The sequence below is a fragment of the Symsagittifera roscoffensis genome, chromosome 9 (assembly GCF_963678635.1).
Source record: "Symsagittifera roscoffensis chromosome 9, txSymRosc1.1, whole genome shotgun sequence".
In the NCBI taxonomy this organism is placed as follows: domain Eukaryota; kingdom Metazoa; phylum Xenacoelomorpha; order Acoela; family Convolutidae; genus Symsagittifera; species Symsagittifera roscoffensis.
Genome location: NC_087070.1, coordinates 52,878,356 through 52,903,678, shown reverse-complemented (window position 1 = coordinate 52,903,678; position 25,323 = coordinate 52,878,356). Strand labels below are relative to the sequence as shown.

Genomic DNA, 25,323 nt, shown 5'->3' with positions numbered 1-25,323 from the left:
AAAATTAATTAAACTAATTTATCTTAAATGTTTTTAAACTCAATTCCAAAAAAACTACATACAGATTTTTTTGACTCGTTTCACTCTAAATTAAAATGAGCAAATTGGAAGCAAATGGTTACTGCATACTTTTGGGTTATTTTTTTGCTAAAATACGAACAGGAAAAAAAACTTAAAGATTAACTAATACGCGATTTTTTGATTGATTCGCTTCACAAAAATGGGCTGAGTATAGCAAAACAGCTCGTATATCAGGGCAAAACCCTGAACATTCCGACTGCCACTTAATCAAAATCAATTTTTGGTTGATTCGTTTATTAAAAATCCGCTGATTAAAATCAAGTCTGCTCGTATATCAGGGCAAACCCTGAATGTTCCCACTGCCAATCAAAACCAATGTTTTTAGGAAAAGAAAATATTAAAAAACTATTAATTTTGGACAATATCAAAGATCAAGTTTAAAAATTTGAGCCGTCTGAAATTAATAAGACCAAATAGATGGCCTTAATTCAGATTGGAACAATTTTGTTCTGTGGGATAAATCGCCATGCATAAGTAATTTACGTTACTCAATAATTTGTTTTCAGATTATGAACTAGTCCAGAGCATGACAAATTATGGCAGTTTTCCTCCTGTCAAAATTTTGAAAAATTGATTGGGGTTAAAATATCTTTTAAAATTCGATTTTAAGGAGTCAATATCTTTGATGCGGCGTAAAAAATTTTTGTTAAAAATTTTTATTTTTTTGTTTTGATAGCCAAAAATTGACTGAACAAAAAACCCATACCACACATAAATATTACGTTTTTTTTTGAAAGTCGGAACAAAACGCGTTTGAAGTAAATTTATAAATTTCTAAAATTTGAGGGTTTAAGTAAAAATATTGGGGAGTCGTCTCCTTTAAGCACGCTTTCACTTTTCTCCCTAAATCGGCCAATCAAAGGATTACGCAATTTCTCCCTTGATTTATGCTCTTTTTTGTTCTCCTCTTCCTTTTCTAGCTAGTTCAGCAAATCGTGGCCACAACAAAAAATTCTCAGTCAGAAAAATTGTAAAAGCATTTTATAATGCCCGTAATGAGCTAACTACTATTTATCAACATCTATAAAGAAGCCCGCGTTTCGTTCTGTTCAATCGCTTCGTTATCACAAACGTCAATTGGGGCTTGATTCGAGTCCAAACTCGCCATTCCAACTGCGCAACTCGCTCACAAAACTAATTCGACCCGGAATTAAAATCAGATTCAAAAAGCGAAACTAAATAACTAACAACTGTGAGACTCAACTAGCTTCAAGCAAAAGTGTCTTCCATGGACCAACTGCTCTGCTCATCTTGCTCAATCGCTCTCCTACTAACTAAGAGTCCTCTGTTCGCTCTCTTAGCATCAGTGTTCCAACTTTCGGAGGCTCTCCGGTACCCTCCAGTTATTTATATCTATTTACACTTAGTTTTACTTGCGTCACGCCATTCCCTATCAGCCCTGACATTCGCTTAAACCACTCCTCTGCACATGTTTTATGGGTACGTCCTTGCCTTGTCAGCACACGCCACGCGCCAAGTTCGATTTTTTATCAACCTCATCACACTTGTTAGATACCTGGTATGCGGAAGATGTCACTATTCGATCCAACAAACAAACGCCATACAATCGTAATCAACAAATTTTCGATGTGCATGAACATCAGCCCTCGAGTTTAACTCAATCTATAAGCCATACAGTTTTCACTCAGTGACCCTCCCAAATTCTTTAGTCTATTACCGCGCTGACGTTCCGACATCCCGAGGGTAGGGAGAGAGCCTTTTCACGGGTAGCTGATTCCTTTCAAGCATCTAAGATTTTCATATATACTTTATTCCATTCCCGACTTTCTAGCTATTAGGGGAACGTAGTTCGTCCATTAGGGGTCAAATTAAGCCAAAACGTCACCTCCGGGGTCAAATTAAGCCTTGAATTCCCCGTCCGTTCATACTACTAGGAGACTTGATTCTATTGCTGCGGTCTTACTACTGCCAATTTCCTCCAAGACTACTTTTCTTAAGTCTAGTTGAGTTCCTTTTATTTGATCTTTCTCTAGGCTAAGCTGAACCAATAATTACCAAATGTATTTTGAATTAAGTTTTTTGATCCAACGTTGCTTCTATCCGCTTTTGCTTCAGTTCCCAATTGATTAGTAAGGTGACCGATTCTTATTTCTAGGGGTTGGGCTGGGAAGTAGGCCATTTTCAAATGTTAATCATGGGGTTTTCTATGCAATTCTGGTGTCAAAACCGCCAGAGGTCAGTCTAAAGTCATCCAGGAGTTATCCGGGCTCAAAATTACTCGAAAAGTTTTGGGGTCTCATGGGGGTACTGATTACCAACTTTCATACATACCCCGTAAATACTTTCCAAATTATCCCATTCTAAAGGCCCTTTATTATTTTTCCTGGTAATTCGCGATTTACAATGGAAAGAATTGTCGAAGAGTTTTCACTCACTGGAGTTCTTTATCCGGCGGTTGGAACTAGTATCTATTGCCGCTAAAAAACCAGTATGCCTTTGCTTAAAATTTTGCGTAAATTGCCTAGTTCCGGTCAACAGGAGTTTTTTTTTCAAGTCCTAATAGCTTCCCCTCCATCGTTGGAAACGGTTCAAGTTATAACGCAAGTTGAATCTATCGTCCCTCCAAATTTCAGCTCCCCGCGTTAATTCAGGCCAAGGAACGACTTCCGGAAATTAGTGTTGGGTCTGTTTACTTAGGGAATGAAACCAGAAGTGGGGGTCCTGGTGGTCTGGGGTTCTGAACATAAGCTTCTCTTAACTAGATCTACAGCATGCTAAAATTTGAGCCCATTACTACCGCTAGTTACCAAACTCTGACAAGCCATTTACACTTGCGTTATCGCTTGCCCTCCACGGGATTGATGGGTTCCGTTTTTCGTATTCCTGTTTCCAATAATCTCTAGTACCCGTCTTTTGAGTTTCATAAAAATAGCTTCCTTAGTTCCCATTTGGGGTGAGGGTTCGCCAATTTTGTTGTTTTGTGTAATTTCTGGCATAGGAGTGACAAATTCTTCCAAACTCGAACTATTTTGAGCTCGACTTTTTGTTTGCTGCTCTACTTAATTTACGGACTAATCAACTTTACGCTCAAGCTACCATGGCATGTAAAACAGTAGAATCGCCAAATCTACAGCCTCTCCTTAAACTAAATGTTTATGGTGAAAAAAATTCTCGAATGGCTTAAGACCACTGCAACAATGACGAAAACTTTTCTTGGCTTCAAAATAATTAAATGCAGTGAACAATTCTTCTCAAGAGGTTGAAGATTACTGTAAAAAGTACAGATAACTTTCTAAAAAATATTTGGGGCAACAAAATTGAACTTTTTTGCAACCTATAAGAATTGACGTAAACTGATTTTGTTGAGATTTAAAAGGCTACCAAAATCCTTTCAAATCAATCAAAGCAACTTTTAGACGATAAATTGGATCCGAAATTTTCAAGAGAGATCAATTTGAATCAATTTAAAATCCCATTCAGTTTCCTCTTAACTATTCCCCTCTCCTATTTTAAATTGGGGGAAATAATTAGTTACAATGTGCAAAATTAACATTTGCGTAAACGCTCAATTGGTTCTTTATGGGGGTGAAATTCTATATTAGATACCATAGAATACCATAGAATAGAGTAAACAAAAAGATCCCATGAACGGCTTCCTGCATATCTCGTACATGTGCAAGCAGTATCGGCGTTGGACTCGACTGAGGCGGCGGATCTGTAGAAACTCTGCACTTTGTAGAAATAGAGAGTGGCTGGCAGTAGGCCAGAGTCGAACTGATAGTCGGTGAGGTAAGTCTCATTTTCGAATATGGTATCGTAGGTCGATCCGCCGTCTGAGCTGCGCAGTATCTGTGTAAACATTATGTATATAAATTGATTAGCATTATAGAGGCACTTAGTATAGTGGTAAGTTGTTCACTTTAGGATCATCCAAAGGCAATGGCAGTGATTGATTGTGATAATGACGAGCTCTCGCTTGACATCTAGCTGCAGGTATACCATTACCTGGCCGATGCCGGCTGCAAAAGTGATATCACTTAAAAGTTCTAGACGCAGAAAACGGCCTTGAGTCGAAAAGAAAGAGCTTAGCAACACAAAAAACTCAGTCTAGAATATGGGGAAATATTAGAAACGAACAATGCTTAGACAGGCTGGCTAGCCTTTCATATATCCTCTGTGAATTATTACAATTAGACTTAACTTTTAGCTGGTCATACTTAATGAATTAAATGATTGTTTTAAACTGATAGTATGAGAAAATCTTCTGTAACTGCATTGGTCACGTGAGAAGATCACAGTTATTGCTAGGGTTCGAACCACCCACCTATTGGGACACGCAAAGGATTGTTTCACTTTCCATTTTCATGATATTCAATTGCAAAGAAATTATGGCATTAAAAATTAAGAAACTATAAGAAAACGGACTAGAATTGTTTTCTTACGTTCCATTTGAAGACGCTTTGAGTCGTCACGATGTCTGATGTGTTTTTGATCCAGGACACCATAATTTGATCATCTCCAGTTGCAGAGCTGATCTCCAGAGCTGTGATCTCCGGCTTAGAAGGCGCTAACAAGGAAGAAACAAAATAATACTCCAAAAATTCACTAAAACGTTCGTATAGGTGACCAGTCGATATTATAGAAAAAAGTTTAAGAGATTTTTTTCCATTGGTCCAATGGAAAAAAATTTTTGGAGCTTTTTTTCCCTCAAGCTACAACCGATTCAGAAAAATTTAAGAATTTGTCGGGAAAATATTGATATCGCGAAGTAAAAGCCTTGCTAAGTTTTCAGAGCGAACAAAATCAACACTTTCTTTTGTTTAATAACGGTTGAATGTTACACTCTAGTGTTATTGGAATGCTAAGTTTGCGAGATCCGTGCAAGAAATCTGGAGTAGGAATACATATACATCTTGCTTCTTCACCTTTCGAAGAGTCTTGCAAGATTTGCTTTCCAATGTAAAGTATTTAATATCAACCAATCATGATCCATCTAACTAACAATCCACTTATTTGTAAGTGCTGAAATTACTTGTAATTTCAGCACCAGAGAGATTTGAATTTAACTTAGAAATTAGTTGAACTCTCCCGAGTACTTCAGCAGCCGCAATAAACCAGTATACCCTAGATCTATTGAGCCTAGCAGAGACTAGTTTAACAACCTGAGACTAGACAGTATAAGAGTAAGATTAGGATCGGTATTAGACTAAGAAGTTGCACGAACCTATCCGGCCGAAAATAAGATAGCGTGACGAGCAGACGGTGTACCCTATCCGAAATTACTCTATGAGTTATACCCATCGGTCCTAACTCATCTGGTGCGACCATAAGTCTCGAACAAGACCTTAATAGCTTAGAATTAACCAATAATAGATTAGAATTTAGACAAAACATTTACAAAATGTTATACGACAATAATTTAATCGAAATGTCTCTACGACTCAATAGATCAGAGCCAATATTCCGAACGATAACAGAACTACCCGGAATTGGAAGAAGACCTCGAACCAGAGACGACATACGACAAAGCAGAAACTTACCATATAGTTATAAGATAGTTCGGCAAAAGCCAGAACAAACTTTTGTATTTAGAATACTACTAGCAATGAATTTAGATTTTCATTTGCAAACATAAAATTTTGAAGTCAATCTTCAAAATCATTTCAGGCGCTAAACAAAATTATTAATATACAATAACGATTGATAAAAAGATCTCAGATCGTTTTCCTAAATTCTGCAGTAATATACAAAACATGTTTGAAAAATATTTATTGAAAAATCAAAATAAAAATTAGTAGCATGACAATAAATGGTTAAGTAATCATAAATCATCCTGTTGTTCCAGCTTCATCACCTAAACATAACAGCATTCATAAGCTCACTAATATCATAAAAACACTAAATCTTTTCTCTACACAAATTTAAATTATTTTAAACTTAAATTCACTTAAATTTAAAACCAGATCATCAAGGCTCATCCTTGGATCTTAAATTATTTTCTATTTAATTACATTTAAAACTTGATCATCAAGGCCTATCCTTGGATCAAAAAGAATAATTTTGTTCTCCCCCACCCACTTAGCTAGTGTCTAACGACCTCAAACGTCGATTCACTATCCAACCCTTTCTAAAAACCCAGGACTAACAGAAATTTTTGAATAAAACTAATCATTCAAATTAGGATAAACAGTGAAGAACTTCGGTTATTCATCCTTCACTTGATCCCCCCTCTTACCAGACCCAGGATAAATCTTAGACTTAGTAAGTTTAAAATAGTATCTAACGAACTACTCGCGTTCTAATTATACCTGAACCTTGTGGATCGATTTACTATTCTCCAACCCTTGAACACAATCACTACCCCTAAGTAAGATTAAGTAAGTTAACACCTTAGCTTATACTAGCCACGAGAAAGTATAAAATCATTCTTCGGAATCGATATACTTTTCTCCCCAACCCTGAACAAATAGACCCAGGTTAGCCTTTTGCACCCGTCATCCTAAACCTTATGTCATTTAAAAACCTAGGAAATAAACAAACAATCGTTTTACACAATTGTGAAATAGATAACAAAAAATACGACCTTGTAATCACACCTCATACACAAACAGTTGGATACATTCGAACAAAACGACAAACACTAAAGAGAAAAATAATAACTAAACAAAGACAAATTACACGAAAAAGATTTTCCAAAAACCGCAACGCATTTTCAGAATCAGAAACCAACAGTTTAGACGAACTTTATAAACTGAAAGAATCAATAGATAAAAATTGCCCAATTCACGATCAATTATATTTCTCTGACTCAGAAACAACTTCAAATTCATCAAAAAGAGGAAAAAGAAGAACAAAAAAGCAGTATAAACACAAACCAGTACATTTATACAATTGGAATCAACCAATTAGACACATTGATAATTACATATTAACAGTCATCAAACAAAAAAATGAGCTCAACACACACCCCAGGTGAAGAAAGTCCAGATGATGATGATATCTTCCCCTTTATAGTAGATGCAACCACTGATAGAGGACAGCATATATTTTGGAAAAATTTACTCTTAAATTTGTTTGAACCCGGAATCAGTCCATGTAAAACAGAGTTCCCAGATGTAAAAATCAAAAGACAAATTATCGATCACTATCTAAAAGATATATGTAACCTAACACAACAATACGGAATCTACTCCATAGAATTCAGCTCACCCAACCAGAATCACAGTAAATATATAATTCAAACAGACGACCTTGATTTAGAATTCTCAAAAGTATTCTCAGAATATATAAAAAGCATCCAATATCATAACTCACAAAGAGCAAACTCCATATTCACCAATGAAGTTTTTGCGATAATATATAGTTATATCTCGATATTAGAAAACGAAATCCAGATACCAAATGTCTCACCGACAGAAACATCTAAACATATAAGAGTACGACATGAAATCACACTACTCTCTAGTTTTCTAAATATAATTAAAGAAAATTTCACGAAAGATGAAGTTTCACAACATACAAAACACGACTTACAAAAAATCTTGGCATGGTTCATAATAGATTATTTCACACATAATATTGATTTAATTTCACAAGCAAGAAAAAATTTTAGACCCCAAAACTCAAACGATGATACTGCCATCACAGAACAATCAGACTATGTTTGGGACCCCAAATGGTCTCATCCCGCATCCATAAACTTCCCACAATCAATCTCAAGTCAAGCAATAAGTACGATATCTTATGTAAGAGATTATGTACGAGTAATACCATTAACCATTGATGCAACACCATTAAACTATAATACATTTTTACCCGATATGCAAAATAATAGTTTAAACTCTACAGGCATACACAATGAAAACCTCAATGGAACTAGGAATCTTACTCAACAAGATATCCAGACACCATCACACTTCATAAATGAAGAAATCGTACACACAACAACTACACAACAAAGTATTTCACCAATACGTCCAAACTTAACAACACCAAGAAATACAAATCCTTCACAAACACAGGTTACATTACAATCAACCGTTAAACCTTCGGTTGCCCCAAAATATTCACACATGGATTACCAAACATACAGACCCATGACAATACCGCCAAAAACACGCAAAACGTTCACTAGAAACAACTTTGCAGACCATAATTATAATTACACACATCCATCAAAAACAAATTATCAACCACGAAAAAATTTTAGTAATTATACAAGATCTCGAAACTGGGATAACCCAATGGCACCACCTAATTCAGTAAATTTCCAAACAAATTTACATCCTCCACAGGATCGTAGTGAAAACTATCCATTTTTTCAACAAAATAAAAATAAAAAACAAACATCTTATCAAATGGATTACTTATCCTCAGATGATGATTTCTTACAACCAGATATATTTACACCCTATAATCAAGAATATCGTGGACAAGGAATACAGAAACCACATACATATAATAGAATTTTTTCTCCACAACCAATAGATACACAAAACCAACAACCAATTCAACAACAAAACCCAATTAATACACAATCTTTTCAACCAATTCAGCAACAAAACCCAATGATTGCAAACTCGTACCAACCAGCACAAATGCAAAATGAAATACCACTCCCATATTATCTTCAACAACACGAAATAACAAGAAATCAACTTTCAAATTTTTCTCAAATGCCAAATGCAGCAGAATCATTACAAATGACGATGAATCCATACCTTATGGGTGGATCATCAATAACATCAAATAAACCTTTAATGGTATTCACAGGAACAGACCCTGAATATTCTGTAGAAGACTATTTAAATGCAGTCACAGCAAATTTGATTTTAAATATAGGACCTGAACCAATTAATACGCCACTACATCAAAACTGGATACATCGACGCACAGCATTAATACAAACAACTCTAGATGGCGCAGCCCAAAAATGGTTTTCAGTATTGCCTATAGAAATAAAATCAAATTGGAAAAGGTTTACACAAGAATTTTCAAAAATGTTTGACTCCGAAAGAAACAAACAACAACAAAGAGTTTTATGTAATGAAATTCGCAGATTACCAAACGAAACCATCAAGCAATTAGCAGTACGAATCGAAACACTAGTTCGAAAAGCATATTCATTAAATACACATGACTATAAAAACACAAAGATGACAGAAATCTTAATGATGAACTTAACACCACAATTAAGGAAAATAGCAATAAAAAAGAGAGCATCCCATCCTTCGTCAATTCGAGAACCCGATTTAGATTTTCGAAAACTAGTAGACAAACTAGAACAAGCAGAAATCACAATGAAACTCGAAGAAACGGAAAATCTGAAATTACAATACGTTAACAGAATTGAAACAGCTTCCACAAATATAAACAATATACAGGAATCAGATACAGACCTCGTTGAAAAAATCACTGAAATACTCAATATTTACGAAAAACACCCAAACTTTAAAGGCAAACCATCTTTCAAAAAATGGTGTAATTATTGCCGACGATACGGACATAGTATTTCTGAATGTAGACAAAAACAGCAAGACAATCAAAATAAACCTCAAAAATATAAAGAACCAAATAAATCATTCTACCAATACATGAAAAAAGATCAAAATCTACCGAACAAAACAGTCTACAGCAACAACAGTTCAGGAAAACCACTCCCGAACAATACAAATTATACAAGAAATCAATCACCATATAACTCAAGTTATAGAGGAAGATCACCAGAACGAAGAAACACGCAAAATTCATCACAAAATCACTACAATAGACCAAATAGTCGAAATAACTATTCCAGATCAAATTCAAATACACAACGATTTGTTTCTAGATCTAATTCCCAATCAAGAAATAATTACTACCCAAACAATCAATCACGAAATTCATCATACAATAGGAATAGAAACTACTCCAATAATCGGAATAGAAGTTATTCAAACAACCGAAACCAGAATTACCCGAACAATCAATCAAGGAATAACTCATATAATAGATCAAACTATAACAGACCAAACAATAATTACCAAAACAGATCGCGAATTAATTCACAAAATCGACATTCAAGTTATAATAATCGTTATAGAAATTATTCCCAATCACCACACCGGAATAATAATAACTATAATAATTCTAATAATCGCCACAGAAGTAGTACACCTAAACATCAAAGACATATTAATCAAGTACAATCTAATCCAGAAACAACATCAGACCCTCCAGGTATTGATGACACAGTAACTGATACGTTACAACTCAATCAAATAAACTGTGGATCATCAGATTCAGAAAGCGATGCAGAAAACACTCTCTCCATCAATATGATAAAAGTCGAAAATGACTATGAACCTGTTATATATGAACAACCTTTTTCATCACACATATATGAGAATCAATCAGAACTCCTTCACAATTATTATATTGAACCCGTCCATTCCACACCGACGACACAAAAAACTAATGAAATTAACACTACAAATCAACCCAATGAGAACGAAAAAACAAAATGCTTGAATACAAATCATATCTATCAAAACATACAAAAAGAACAACCCAAAGAAAAAATTTGGACAATACCATTTTTTTTAGAAAGTCCAAGAAGCAAAGAATTTCAACCACCAGATCTTGAAATTGATTTTTTAATTGATTCAGGAGCAGAATCAAATATAATAAACATTCCCACATGGAATGAAATAAAAACCTTACACCCAAAGCTAACACCTCTTGAAACCTCCAGCAAACTAGCAACAGCACAAGGATCAACATTAATAAACTATGGAAAAATTCAATTATTTCTTCTCCCCACAAGAACAATGGAGCAAAACAAAATTTTAACCAAACCATTTAAACAAATATTCCATATCACTGATATTAAACACAATATCATTGGAATACCATTTATCTCTAAATATATACAAACAATCAACATCTTGAATAGTAAAATATTAATCAAAGATAAATATACAAAAACAAAAGACACATCCCTAACATTTTTTCAAAGATTAAATAAACAACCACCATTCTTTTCAAAATTCTATCCAATATATAACCAACAAAGAAAACACTTGAAACCACTATCAGGAAACATATACAATTTTTCAATAAAGCAAGTTCACCAATATGATAAAAAACAAAACAAACAAAAATTTTATATGTCAGATTTTGAACTCAAACCTATTCATAAATTTTTCAAAATCACAATCTCATCAATAAAATATTTGAAAAACTCGAATTCAGATATTATTTCCTTACATGTATACAACAATACACCTTACCAAGTAACATTACTTTTAGGACTTTTAGGCTATTGCGAAACCAACGCTACAATATCACCAATACACGAAAAAGCATATCGTGTAAATAATATACTCCAATTACTAGATATTTGCCAATCCACAATTCTTAATGAAGAATTATCTATAAATAGTATAATAAGTAACGAAAACAGAAATACGGATTATTTCACAAAAACACCATATTTCAAACCTACATTCAACATAAGTAACTACACAGAGAGTCAACAGAAATTTTTAACAATGTTTAATTTCCAACATTCACAAATAACACAAGACGAATTAGAAAAACTAGCAAAACAGCTAATTAAATATTCATCAGTCTATGCAACATCCAAATTTGATGTTGGCAAAATCAGCTCATCACTACATCTCCCATTAAAACCAGACGCAGTTTTCAAAAAACAAAGAGCAAGTAAAGTACCAATTCACTTACACGATAAAGTGAACAGATTACTCGACATTTTAGAACAATACAACATTATATCACCAGTAAACAAAGAGGAACAACCAAAAGGCAACACATTTATCAACCCTGTTATCATTCTAGCCAAAGGAGAATCATTAAAAATTGTTCTCGATGCTAGATACCTCAACTCACTAATAGATGAATCAAAGTGTAATTGGCCCATTGAACCAATACAAGTTATTTTAACAAAAATAAACGGAAAATACTTTACCACCGCCGATATGAATAGTGCATATAATCAAATGCCATTAGATGAACAATCACGACGCTTAACACAATTTGTTATTGGAAACCAACAATACGAATTCAACCGCTTATTCTATGGAATATCCATAGGACCAGCAGCATTTTCAGCTTTTATGAGCAAAATTTTTCGACCACTAATACTCAAGAAAAATGCAATCACCTGTTTAGACGATGTTTTTATGCAATCACAGACAAAAGAGGAAATGTTCAATGTTTTAGAACAATATCACCAAATACTTCAGAACGAAAATCTGAAGGCCGCCCCCGATAAATCACACTTCTTTTTGACAAAAGTTAAATTCTTAGGACATAATATAGAAAGAAAAACAATCACTCCATTGGAATCACGTATAGACGCTATTCAAAAACTCCAACCACCAACAAATAAAAAGAAAATCCAAGAATTCCTTGGAATGTTAAACTTTTTAAGCAAATATGTTTATAAAATGCAATTATATCTACGACCATTCTATAACATACTTAGACAACAAAATAATTTTGAATGGAATACAGAACATCAAGCACGATTTGAAGAAATTAAAAAACTTCTAACTGAACAAATTTCAAACACAATTCCAGATTCAAATCAACCATTTTATGCAATGTGCGATGCTTCGAACTTTGGCATCGGCGCAGCATTATTACAATCACATAATAGTACAAATAAAATGAACCTCATATCAGCAAATTCTCGATTATTCACTCAAGCAGAGCTACGACTCTCAACTCTAATGAGAGAATGTACAGCCATAATATATACACTAACAGAATATGAATTTCTGATACTTGGATCAAAACATCCCACAGTTCTATTCACAGACCATAAACCAATCATCTTTCTTTTTACACAAAAGTCTAATCCAAACCACCGAGTTTATAGATTTTAACTCATTTTAATGAAATTCCCAAACTTACATATAGTTTGGACCGCAGGAAAAAATCTTGCATTACCAGACACCTTAAGTCGAAATACGCCACCTGAATTACTTACACGTAAAACCACAGTCGAAATACCCAAAAACATAAAATTCTACCTTGCAGAAAATGAAACATCACCCCGATTGGAATGCAAATATGCAGTAAAAACTGACGTTGAACAATCACAAATAAATAATTTACAACATTTCCCACTTTATTTAGATTGTCAAAATAATCACTATGAAGTTGATCTACTTGGAACATCAACTTTTAAACCAATCCCATATTCACAATGGATAAAAAATAACACCCAACAAAAAAAAATAAAACAACACCCGCCTAAAAAAGACCATTTTCCACTAATTGAAAAAGAAAATTTAACTGATAAAATAAACTTATCAGGACCACAAACAAATGATTCAAAATACACAATAAATCAAGTTTTTGACCTCCATGACCCACTTGACACAATACCCTTATCTAAATTAGAAATTGAAAACATTTTTCTCCCCCCAACAAAAACAATTACAATTTCAACACTGAAACAATATCAAAACCTTGACCCAGTAATTCGACAACCGAAATCATGGCACAAATATAAAACTAAACCTATCAAAGCAGATTCAACTATTCTAGGAAACAAAACACTCCTCCGATATTTTCGAAAATTCAATAATACAACAATTAACGAAAACACAGACCTTCTAGAATACAAACTAAATGAATCTACAGTTCCCTGTCTCCCTTTAAGTATGATTCTTATAGCTTTTAATATTTCACATACACAAACTATTAAAGGACACTCTGGATCAGAAAAAACATATTCAAATTTTGTACAAAACTTTTATTTCCCAAATGCACCAATTTGGATAAAAGTACTATGCAATGACTGTATAGTATGTCAACTAAATAAACCTTACCCAAATCAAAAACAAATAGCACAAAAACAAGATTTTAAAGGACAAAGTTTGTACTTTAATCATCGTATCTCATTTGATACCAAAGGACCAATTTCACCCTCATCCGAAGAAAACTCCTACATTATGGTAATTGTTGACGCATTTACACATTATGTAGCACTTAACCCAGTACCACATTGTAACGCTTATTACGCTTACACAACACTCTATGAACACTGGATAGCAAAATTCGGACTACCAGAAATTTTAGTTACAGACAACGGTACAGAATTCATAAATAATGAAATCATCACACTATGTCATTTATATAACATTAAACACAAACCACGTACATCTCACGCACCTTGGACAAACGGCTTAGTCGAAGGTATGAACCGTTCATTACAAGAATATCTCAGATGTATCATCAATGGAAATGATACAAGATATACCGAATGGTCAGCAGATGTAAAACTATTTCCCTTAGCATATAATTCACAAATCACGACAACTTTAGGAATGTCACCATATGAAATGGTTTTTAACCAAAAGCCACGCAAACCAATAATGTTTACAGCAAACTCTCATAAAAACGCACAAGGTTATTGTCAACCAAATAAAGACTCAATTTGTTATAACCTACCATTACATACACACGATGAAGATCATTTTCATCACCCACAAATTCTTAAATTAGCCTCCGGTACACACACCGAATGGATTTTAAACAGAGATAAAAAACACAATGAAATTTACCAAAAGGTAACAAAAAAGTTGTTACAAAGGCAAAATATTAATGAACAAATAAATTCACGCTTTACACCAGCCTCCGATTTAAAAATTGGAACATTTGTTTTAATACCCAATTTTAATACTCAAAAAGGAATTTCAAAAAAGTTACAACCCCTTCGTAAAGGACCATACCAAATAATTGCAAAACCCACTGATGTGACATATAAAATCACCGACTCAGATAAAAAAGAAATCGTTCAACACCGAAATAACCTATTACCTTATTATCCAAAAGAATACGCACTCCGCGAACTAACTCAATTATATTCTTTTACAGGTTTAAAAGTTATTCAAAATGACCCACATACGGACAACATAACAAAGGAACAAAATGATATTCACCTCGGAAATCAAAATACAAAATCAAACACCACAAAAAACAATACAAAAAATCTCGATCAAAATACATCTCAAAAAGAAAGAAAAAATAGAAAAATGACAGAACAAATAATACCCCAAGAACAAATCGACAAATCAGAACATAGAGAGTCTTCACGACTTAGAAATCAACCACGTAAAAATTATAAAGTATTCATCCCACAATCTAAAATATTAAAGAAAGTTGAATTTCAAAAACAACCTTAATTCTACATTTAATAATCTTTGCACCTCTGAAACATTTTACACTTTCAATTTTCAAGATAACATGCTGACAAACACGCAGCGATTCTAGTTCGAAATTAGCCAATAGGATTCATCCAATCCGTCACCTTCTATAACTTTAACACAAACCAACTAGACGAAAAATATTAAACTCCAGGCATATCTATAACTATAACTCTACGACCTCCAGGTCAAAAATAAGCAAACCACTCCAACTTGACAACTAAAATAAATATCACCATAATATCATAACCCTCCCTTATCTAATAAACCAAAGATCAACAATATTTCCCCAACTCAGACCTGAAATATCCCCCAAACAAATATGTTAAATTAGCCTAAAGTAAAAGAACGACCATTTTATTTAGCCTAAAGTATAAAAATCTCAAAAATACCCCAGATCATTTGACAAATGAAAATAAAGACAAAGAAGACCTCCCGATCACCATAAAAATTGCCCCCAACAATTTTTTACAAAACTCAACCCACTTGTCAAAAAACTAATAAATAATCCGACCACACTTGAAAATTGCCCCAAACAACAAAAAATATTCGATCACGAAGCCATTTCTTAAATGCTCTTCTATCAAACAGTCACTAAAATTATCACAAACCTCAAACAATTTTTTACGATACTTGAAACTTTCATAATATTTCTTTTTGATATCCTTGAATCTTTTCTAATACTCTTAATCATTTTTTGTAATATTTTTTTTAATTTTCTACACTATATTCGAACTATTTCTCCAACTTTCAAAAACCCTTGATTATATCCACAGGTACGATTTATAAAACTTGTCTAAATGATACGAACTATTTTCAGTAGAACTGATATTTTTCTACTATTTGTAATTTTCATAACATTTCTATCATCCCTCATTTTGACCATATGCAAATGTATAAAGAAAGCAATCATCACATTCGCTCTAGCAACAATCCTCCTAATTCTTTTCTTAGAAGAATACTATAATAAACATTAACTTTTTCACTAAAAGAATAGACCAAAAAGCTATCAAAAATTGCTACCCAAAAGTCACAAAGTCAGTCTTCACCGACATCATCCCAAGATAACCCAACAACACCTTCAACTACCCATAATCCTCAAACATCTACACGAATTTCCTTTCAAGATAACCCATACACTTTTGAAGAACGACACGCTCGTTTATCAGAACCACTAGAACCAGTTCAACGACAAGCACCTCTAAGCGAACCAACATATAACTTATACCCAACACTACCACAAGAATTAAGTAGAATAAGAAATCCTAGTCAAAACCAAAATACAGTCGAAATAAATAGACAAATTATACATCCTCGACGAAACAGAAATTTTCAAACTCCCCGAGTTCATTTTGACATACCTCAATCCCCATCACAAAACACTCCAGAAAACCCCATTGGTACATTACCAGAAACCCCTACGCTTCTTTCACAACGTAGCACCTCAAGCCTACCATCAGATTACTTAGGTTCAACACCAACATCTGAACAAATACGTGAAAATCCCTTTAACCCCCCAAACCAGGCATCACGACTACCATATTGGACAACACATTCATTTACACAAGGTGAATTAAATTTAGTCAATGATCCAATAGATATTTCTACGGATACAACAACATCCTCATCACTACCAGAAACATTATCACTACCATCAACACCATCAATAAGCCAGATTTCACCACCACCTTTTAACTTAAATTTTCCAAATAATCTCGACGCCAGATATCGAGAACAATCATCAACAAATATCCCTTTAAGACTAGATTGGAATACATTTACAGCCCCTCCACCATTATTTGGACAACATCTAGAAAGTAATCGCCCTCACAACTGGGCACTTAATAGATTACAATACCGACAAGACATTCACGACGATATCCGTGATCACAATATCCAAATACTCCAACAAAACAGTTTACAATTAAAGTTTGAAATCACAGTTAAATTAAACAACATTACTCAACATCCCTACCCATTAAACCCACCAAACATAACAGCCCAATCACTACCACCAACATTTATAACCACTGAAGTAATATATAAATACGACAGATATACCAAAAAGACAATTGGTTACATCACATTTTATAACCCATACTCAGGATTATCATACACATGTATATTCTAAAATTATTAATTTTTCTCCAACTCCTTTTTCTAGTAATCTCAAATCAAAACATAAACCCTTCTCCCCGCACAGGACCCCAAGATTTATTAGTAACACATTACGATTGTGAAGAAAACGAACAAAAACACTACACAAGTATGCAATAAATCAAGTATCACAGTGCGAAACAGAACCCCAAGCCATAGAAACTACAAATGTAATAGCAACACTTTATTCAAAAGCCCGAGCAACTACAGTTATAGGATATAAATTCACAGCAACATTTTCTGAAAAGAAAGTACATTGTTCACAAGTCTCAAACGGAAATAAAAACCGACTTGACCATGAATCATTCTACCAGAGTAATATAGAACGACTTTTACATCTCAATCCCGAAGATTGTAAAAACGAGTTACTCCGACTAAACATCACAAAAAATAAAAACACAGATAGAAATTTAGTATATTTCCAAGTTTTTTCAGATTCTGTACATCAAGCAGAACTTGAAAGATATCAAGGACATATAAAGTTAGATGAAAAATACCCATACAACGGCGCACACGGACGATTAACCTATGACATGCACGATAAACACTGGATACCACACATTGGTATAAATGACCCATCAAACTGCAAAGCAGACACAAAAAATAAAGGATACCAAGAAATAATGTTTTTCGATTGGAAAATACAACTCGAAAAAATACAACTCACACGAGATTTATCAGACAACACAATGATTTATCAAGGAATTAGATTACCTTGTAAAAACGACCAAGGTTATTGCGACCCTACAACCAGAACACAAGCAACAATTGTTTGGTTCCCCGAAGACACATGTACAACATTTCAAGTAGCAAAAATACACGCTCGTATGATAAAATTTCACGAAAAATATTTTATACAATCAATACCATATGAACAAGTAAATCCATTACGAAAAATAAGTTCTAATTTTCGAAACATTCATAATATAGAAAATAAATTAACACGTTTTCAAATATATCAAGAAACAGAACTTGCATGTAAATACAGAAACCCACTTCACAAAACACAATACTCTGAAATATTAGTTGAATACGAAAATGGATTCGACATGACCACTGGAAAAATAAAAGTCGACCCATACGCCACAAGTCATCCCCTAAACGAAGGAACATCATATATACCAGTTAATTTTCAAAAGAATACAGGTCAACCTGGTGGACATTTAAAGCCCCAAGACGATCAAAGCACACGTTTACAAGAACTATCACTAATGAATAGTACATATTTTGGTAATATCCACTATGATATTCACTTAGATATGAAACTAGACTACACGATTAGCCGAATTTTTCAAGAAATGTCACTCTCCGAATTAGAAACATTACACCAACTATGCGAATTAGAAAGAACACAAATATTACAATCACTTGCACTAGCAGTATTAAAAATACCCTACGCAGGATATTTACTATCAGGAAATAGATCAAATTTTTTAGACTATGAAGGAAACATCTTATGGTTTTATACTTGTACTAAAAAAGTATCACCACTATACGTTTTTGAAGATAAACGATGCTATAAAAGAATCCCTATCTTTTATAAGAATAAAGTACATTTCGTTGACACACTTTCACGAAGAACCTATTTCTGGGATACCGCAGTTCCATGTGGATCAGAAAATAGCCACAACGTAGTACAACTAAACCCTGATGAAGATAAATATTACCTTCTCACCCCATATCCCACATTAATGCAATCACTCAAAAAATTTTCACCAGAAAGCATTCGCGCTATCGCTCGAAACCCAAATATAGACTTACAATCAATAGGAATATACTCAAAATCAGATATTCAACATCACATTAGAACACAACAATTCCAGGAATTATTAACACAAATGGACACAAGACAAAGACAATCAATTGACCAAAACTTACGCAAACTTGCCGAAACCGCAGGATTTGCAGACATCTATACGCAAGACTATAGCGGATATTTTAAGGACATTAAAGATTATATATATCTAAACGGTGAAAAATACCGTCCCCAAGATATATCACCTATCAATATTTTTAGCTTTGTTACACTTAAGAATGAAATTCTTGATTTTCTAGGATGTTCCTACTACATCTTAGAAAAACTGACTATTTTATACGCAATGTTTAACTTTATTGGATTTCTTTTTTCACTCTTAAAAGGAATCTATAACACATGTGCTATACACACACAAGTCAATAGACAAGCAAGTGTAGCACGCATACTATTTGCAGGATTTTTTGGAATATTTTCTACATCTATAAACAAAATTCTTTTAGACGCACAAATAAAAGAATATAACACAAAAATAGCAACAAGACAGAACACATACGACGAAGAACATAACAATGCAGACACAACACCAACAGCACCACAGTTACCACCCCTACCACATAACCATCCATTATCCCTAGTCCCACGTAATTTTCGAAATTTAGCCATAACACATAATAATTTTAGACCAACCATATCACAAAGTCCCATCCAACATATAATGCCACACCACTCACAAGATGAAAATACTTATGAACAAATTATAGAACAACCCCATACCACCGCTTTTCAGTCTCAAAATAATAATTTTTTTAGCCCACGATGAGCCGACAACTTGGATCCCTACACCGATCAAATTCCCACCCAACCAACCTCACCACTCCAATCCCAATAATACCACTTTTTGCTTTTCCGCCACCCGATTTCCCATCCAGTAATGTAACATCCGGCATGAATTCCGATACTAATTCACACATCTCAGTTTTATACTCCATCTCACAACTCAATAACCCGAATATTGAAACCCCCGATGAATTTGCCGACTCTGAAGCATCTCCATCAAATAATTTTCACACCAATTCCTTAAATTTTTCCCAACCCCCTTTTCAACCCATACTACCAAATAACCCTGACCCAACCAATTCTACACCATCTTATGCTTCCCAAGTCACTCCAACCTACTCCTCACTTCACTCAGACCAATCATCTCATTCTCCAGACACACCCCGAATCTCCCCAGAACTAGATAATTTCATTACCCTACAACAACAACCCTATCACCTTGACACCCCAACCATAAACCAAATCTCATCCACAATAGATTCATCCAACCCTCCTACCCCTACACCCTCTTCAATTTATACTGAATCATTAGCACCATCATCCACAACTACTGAATCTTCACTCAGCACTAATAGAGCTTACCGCACTTTTAAAAGGAAGTTCCCCAACCATCCTTTCCCAGCGAAACCAGGAACAGCCCGTGAATATATCAACCATCCACAACACACTAACACAAAAGAATTTTTAGCTATCACCTTACCCTCATTTCCACAATACACCTTAAACACCCCTCATGACACTAACGAGACACGTAACTTTGTAGACGAATACGTTTTAATGCCTACCCTTCCTTGGACCTCATATTATCATTTTACAAATCCCCTTTGCTTACCTTTATCTAACACTCATATCGATATAGAACGAAATAAGGACATGCTATATCGACTCACTACAACACTAACACCTAGACAATTTACTTACATTGGATATAAAAAATCACTAAAAACACACACTGCACCCCGAGCTAATGAATATACACTAGAGTATTACGATCATAACGTCATCAGAACTAACCAAGATCAATTCTTAGACGACGATCGCTTCGCTAACCCACAAATCACCGAGAAATTTTTCATTAAAACACCATATGTATTTACACTAAATATCTTCGATCGCAAGTTTGACCACATTATTTCAGAAGCACTAACAGACACGCAAGCCTACGAAAGTTTTAAAGAACGCTTCCAAATATTTTCACTAACCTTTCATTTCCTTGCACCACATGAAAGAGATTTGCACTGCTCACACGATATTATGTTGCGCACTAAACAAACACACACATATACTTATTATCGTTTCATCCAAAATCACTTTGACCTACACACTCCCTCCAGACAACCACACCATCGTTTTCAATTCATCAATTCCAAATACACCTCACCATTCTTTCTTAACTTCACATATTGCATTAAAGATACTAACCTTCATGGTATTCTTCGAAATTATGATCCCATAACCCAAATGTATATCTTTTGTCCCATCACCAAGACCTTCAACGCAGAAGAATCCCGACCCTTCCTCATCCGACACGAGTTTGTACAACCTATAGAGATCCCCATTTTAGAATTCATCCATAACACTAAATTCAACCACAAATTATATAATCTAATCCAAAACACACCTTATGAATTTGCAGTTGGCACTGAAGAACTAACCACCATTAAGGCACTTCAATTGCTTTGGCCACTGCTTCAAACTAAAAATATCATCCGCATCTTAGCCAAATTACTAACAACTTCAGATCTCATCCACGACACCTTCCCCCACGGTTTCTTCCCCGACGACTAACAGGTAAGTATGAATTATACATATTACTAACTAATTTAAATATTAGAAACTCACCATTCTTTATCCATGTTTTCTTTAGAATTTTAGCCTTCATCCTAGATCATCTGAAAAATTCACAAAAGAAAAATAAAAAATAGCAAACTTCTTCAAAACTGTTTAAAACCCTATTAAATTTTTGCACCAACAATTAAATAAATATAATACCAATGCAGTAAATTAATTTATAAATTTTTCCCCCACAAGCAGTAAATCTAATAATGATGAAAATTTGTAACTTAATTTTCCCCAACAACTAGCAGTAAAGATAAAATTCTATGTAGTAAATTAATAAGATGCAAATACAGTACTAACCTTTTGCTATTTTCATTCACTCGCACAAGAATTCTATCCAAACTCGCACAGCTCGCCCACGAAGAATTGTTTAAAATAATGAATTTCAGTTTCAAGCTTTCACACTCGATAACTCTAACACAAGATAACACGTTTCAAACTTTCCTTTAACCCGGTTGGAAAGGAATTATATACTAAACAAAACTAACCAATGCAGCTTACTAAACACCACAACACATAGCATAACAGCATGACTAAGAAAAGGAAACCAACGGTACCCAAACCGGATTAACCCAGTTTAAAACTGGATAAATTATTCTTTTGAAGACTATTATAAAGTCTAAGAAAGAAATAATAAAACACAAAAAAGTCGAAAGGCAAACCCATACCACAAACAATTTGATTTTTGAAAAAAGGACACAACCAACAAAACATAAGAAAAACCACAACAAACCCAACATAAAACGTTGTCACATAACAGGACCTCTCACAAAAAACGCATGCAATCATACTCCCACTCCTGGCCTAACCCACCAGGAAGGACGTCCTGAGCATGCTCTATAGCCGGCCTAACCCACCGTGCTACATCCACGCTTTGTGACCACACTCCTATTTTTAATAAGAGCTACTCAAGGGTGAGTAACTCTTCAAAATAACTGAACTAAAACAAAAAGCTTTTGTGAAAACAACTAACTAAAATCATAATTAAAAAATATTAAACTAATAAAAGTTTTATAAAATGTAAATTACATTATGCAATACATAGATCAGAATACAACACCAAGGACGAACATCCAAAGACAAAACGACCCTACTACACTCGAGAAAGAATGGCCAACTACAATCAATATGCCGCCCACAATCACAACTCAAAGGATTTAGAGTACGACTTGACTTCGCAGAAAAGGACTTCATTGAACTAGACCAATGACCACCTCGATGTTCAAGTATACGTACAGATCCGAGTAACCAGGCATCCCCTCCACGCACAATCTCCACGCCATTCCCAGACAAGGTCAAACACAAAGAAGTTCTCACCAATGAAACAGAAAAACCTGACATAGCCAACCATTCTGAAATCAGATTTGAGTTTGTTGCGAAAACCCAGTCGTTGTCTTGAGAAGACACAATGATTGAATCTGGGACTTCTCTAATAAGAAAACCCAGAAGAAATAAGATGTTCGCCAAATACCAGCGTCCATCATCCATCTTTTGAATTGCAGAAAGACTATTCTAAAAAACTCTGTAAAACCCGGATGGGTGGAACCTGATCTAAACTACATTTTATGATTGGATAAATTAGATATTTTACCAATGTAAAGTATTTAATATTAACCAATCATGATCCATCTAACTAACAATCCACTTATTTGTAAGTGCTGAAATTACTTGTAATTTCAGCACCAGAGAGATTTGAATTTAACTTAGAAATTAGTTGAACTCTCCCGAGTACTTCAGCAGCCGCAATAAACCAGTATACCCTAGATCTATTGAGCCTAGCAGAGACTAGTTAAACAACCTGAGACTAGACAGTATAAGAGTAAGATTAGGATCGGTATTAGACTAAGAAGTTGCACGAACCTATCCGGCCGAAAATAAGATAGCGTGACGAGCAGACGGTGTACCCTATCCGAAATTACTCTATGAGTTATACCCATCGGTTCTAACTCAATTAGACAAGGGTGTTTAGGTCATCATTTTACTTTTCAGCGGATTTTTGTGCAACGGGTTGCATCAAAAACGAACAGAGAGGGGGCGGCAGCCAGTAGCTATGCTTTGGGTGGATATAATTTCCTATTTCAAAAAAAACCAAATATTTTTTTTGTCTTTTTTTTCGCCTCCTTCAAATTCTTTCGAAGGGCAAATCATTGCATTTCTTTTCTCTCGTTAAATAATTGCATTACTTTTCTCTCGTTAAATAATTGCATTGCTTTTCTCTCGTTAAATAATTGCATTAATTTTTAGGCTGTCCACTTCGGTGGTGCTTACCTCAGACTTTAGCATGAACATAATGACATAATTGATTCTATTTTTGCCGCAGAAATGTTTAATTTGTTTTAATTTAACTTCTCCATCTTACCTGTTGAAAAACTAGCTTCAGTTGATTGGTCACTGGCCAGCACACAAGAGCCCCCCATTTTGGCACAAGGAGCACCCGCACAGTTGAAGTAGGAGATAATAGACACTGTGTAGTCATCCGCCGGCTGCAGACCTCTGTAAACCACAACGACAACAACATAAGTGGATTCGAGCGAGTTTCTACTTTTTCTAATATTCTACTGGGGGGCACTCCCACAAAGCATTAAAAAGATTCTGTTTTAAGAAAAAATGTTGACCAAAAATTCGCGTTTTTTTCGGCGCGCGCTCCCCCCTCAAAATTACTATATTTTGGCGCCAAAGTCGCCTTTAAAAAAGTTTTAAGTTCCGTCATCAAAAATGGATATCTCAAAATAGTGCGAAGTGGGTGGACTCTTTGGGTCGGCAGGGGGTCGAATCCCTAAGGGGGGACGTCCACCCCACCCCTAAATCCGCTGGTGCTAATGAATCATCCCTCTCCACTATAAATAACTTATAACCACAAGTAATTCATCGATATTAGTTGAGGTATAAGTTTACTTTTTTGATCGTTTATTCGGGCCAATCGTTTAAACTAGGTTTTTTCACAAGACTTATTATATTAACTTGTACCGGGTTGAGTGAAATATCATATTAAAGCTCTTTCAGTCGTGATTTCAAAAAAAAGCTTAGAAAATTATCCGAATGACATGATGAAAAACGGTTTGAACTTTTCGAGTTTCAATATACTTTCCAGTAAATAAAGTAATCGATCAAAGTTGAAGATATGAAAATGAGTTATTTAGGAAATGAAAACTTGATACTTTGGTTATGCTAAATTGTCCGACGATAGACAGAAATTTAACCAAAGAAAGTTTTTTCTCTGTGTTTTCACTTTTTTGCCAACATTTCTTAAGATCATCAATTCACTTGTATACATGCAGGAGCGGATTTAGGGGAGGGGGGAGCGGACGCCCCCTCTCAGGGATTCGACATCCTGCCGACCCAAAGGGTCCCCCTTTGGTACTTTTTAAGAAATCCATTTTTGGCCTACCGACTCTAAAATTTTTCTAACATGGCCTTTGGCGCCAATATCAACTATTTTTTGAGGGGGAGCGCGCGCCAAAAAAACGCGATTTT

At 34.6% G+C, this 25,323-nt stretch overlaps 1 protein-coding gene across 1 annotated transcript in view; it reads right to left on the bottom strand.

Annotated features, from left to right (window-relative positions):
- LOC134854893 (uncharacterized) overlaps window positions 1-25,323 on the bottom strand; it is a gene marked incomplete in the record, with an annotated part of 161,968 nt that overhangs the window by 89,643 nt on the left and 47,002 nt on the right. Inside the window, 3 exon segments of the mRNA XM_063871253.1 lie at window positions 3,714-3,891; window positions 4,485-4,609; window positions 24,209-24,342. Coding sequence (XP_063727323.1) covers window positions 3,714-3,891; window positions 4,485-4,609; window positions 24,209-24,342 — 437 coding nt within the window.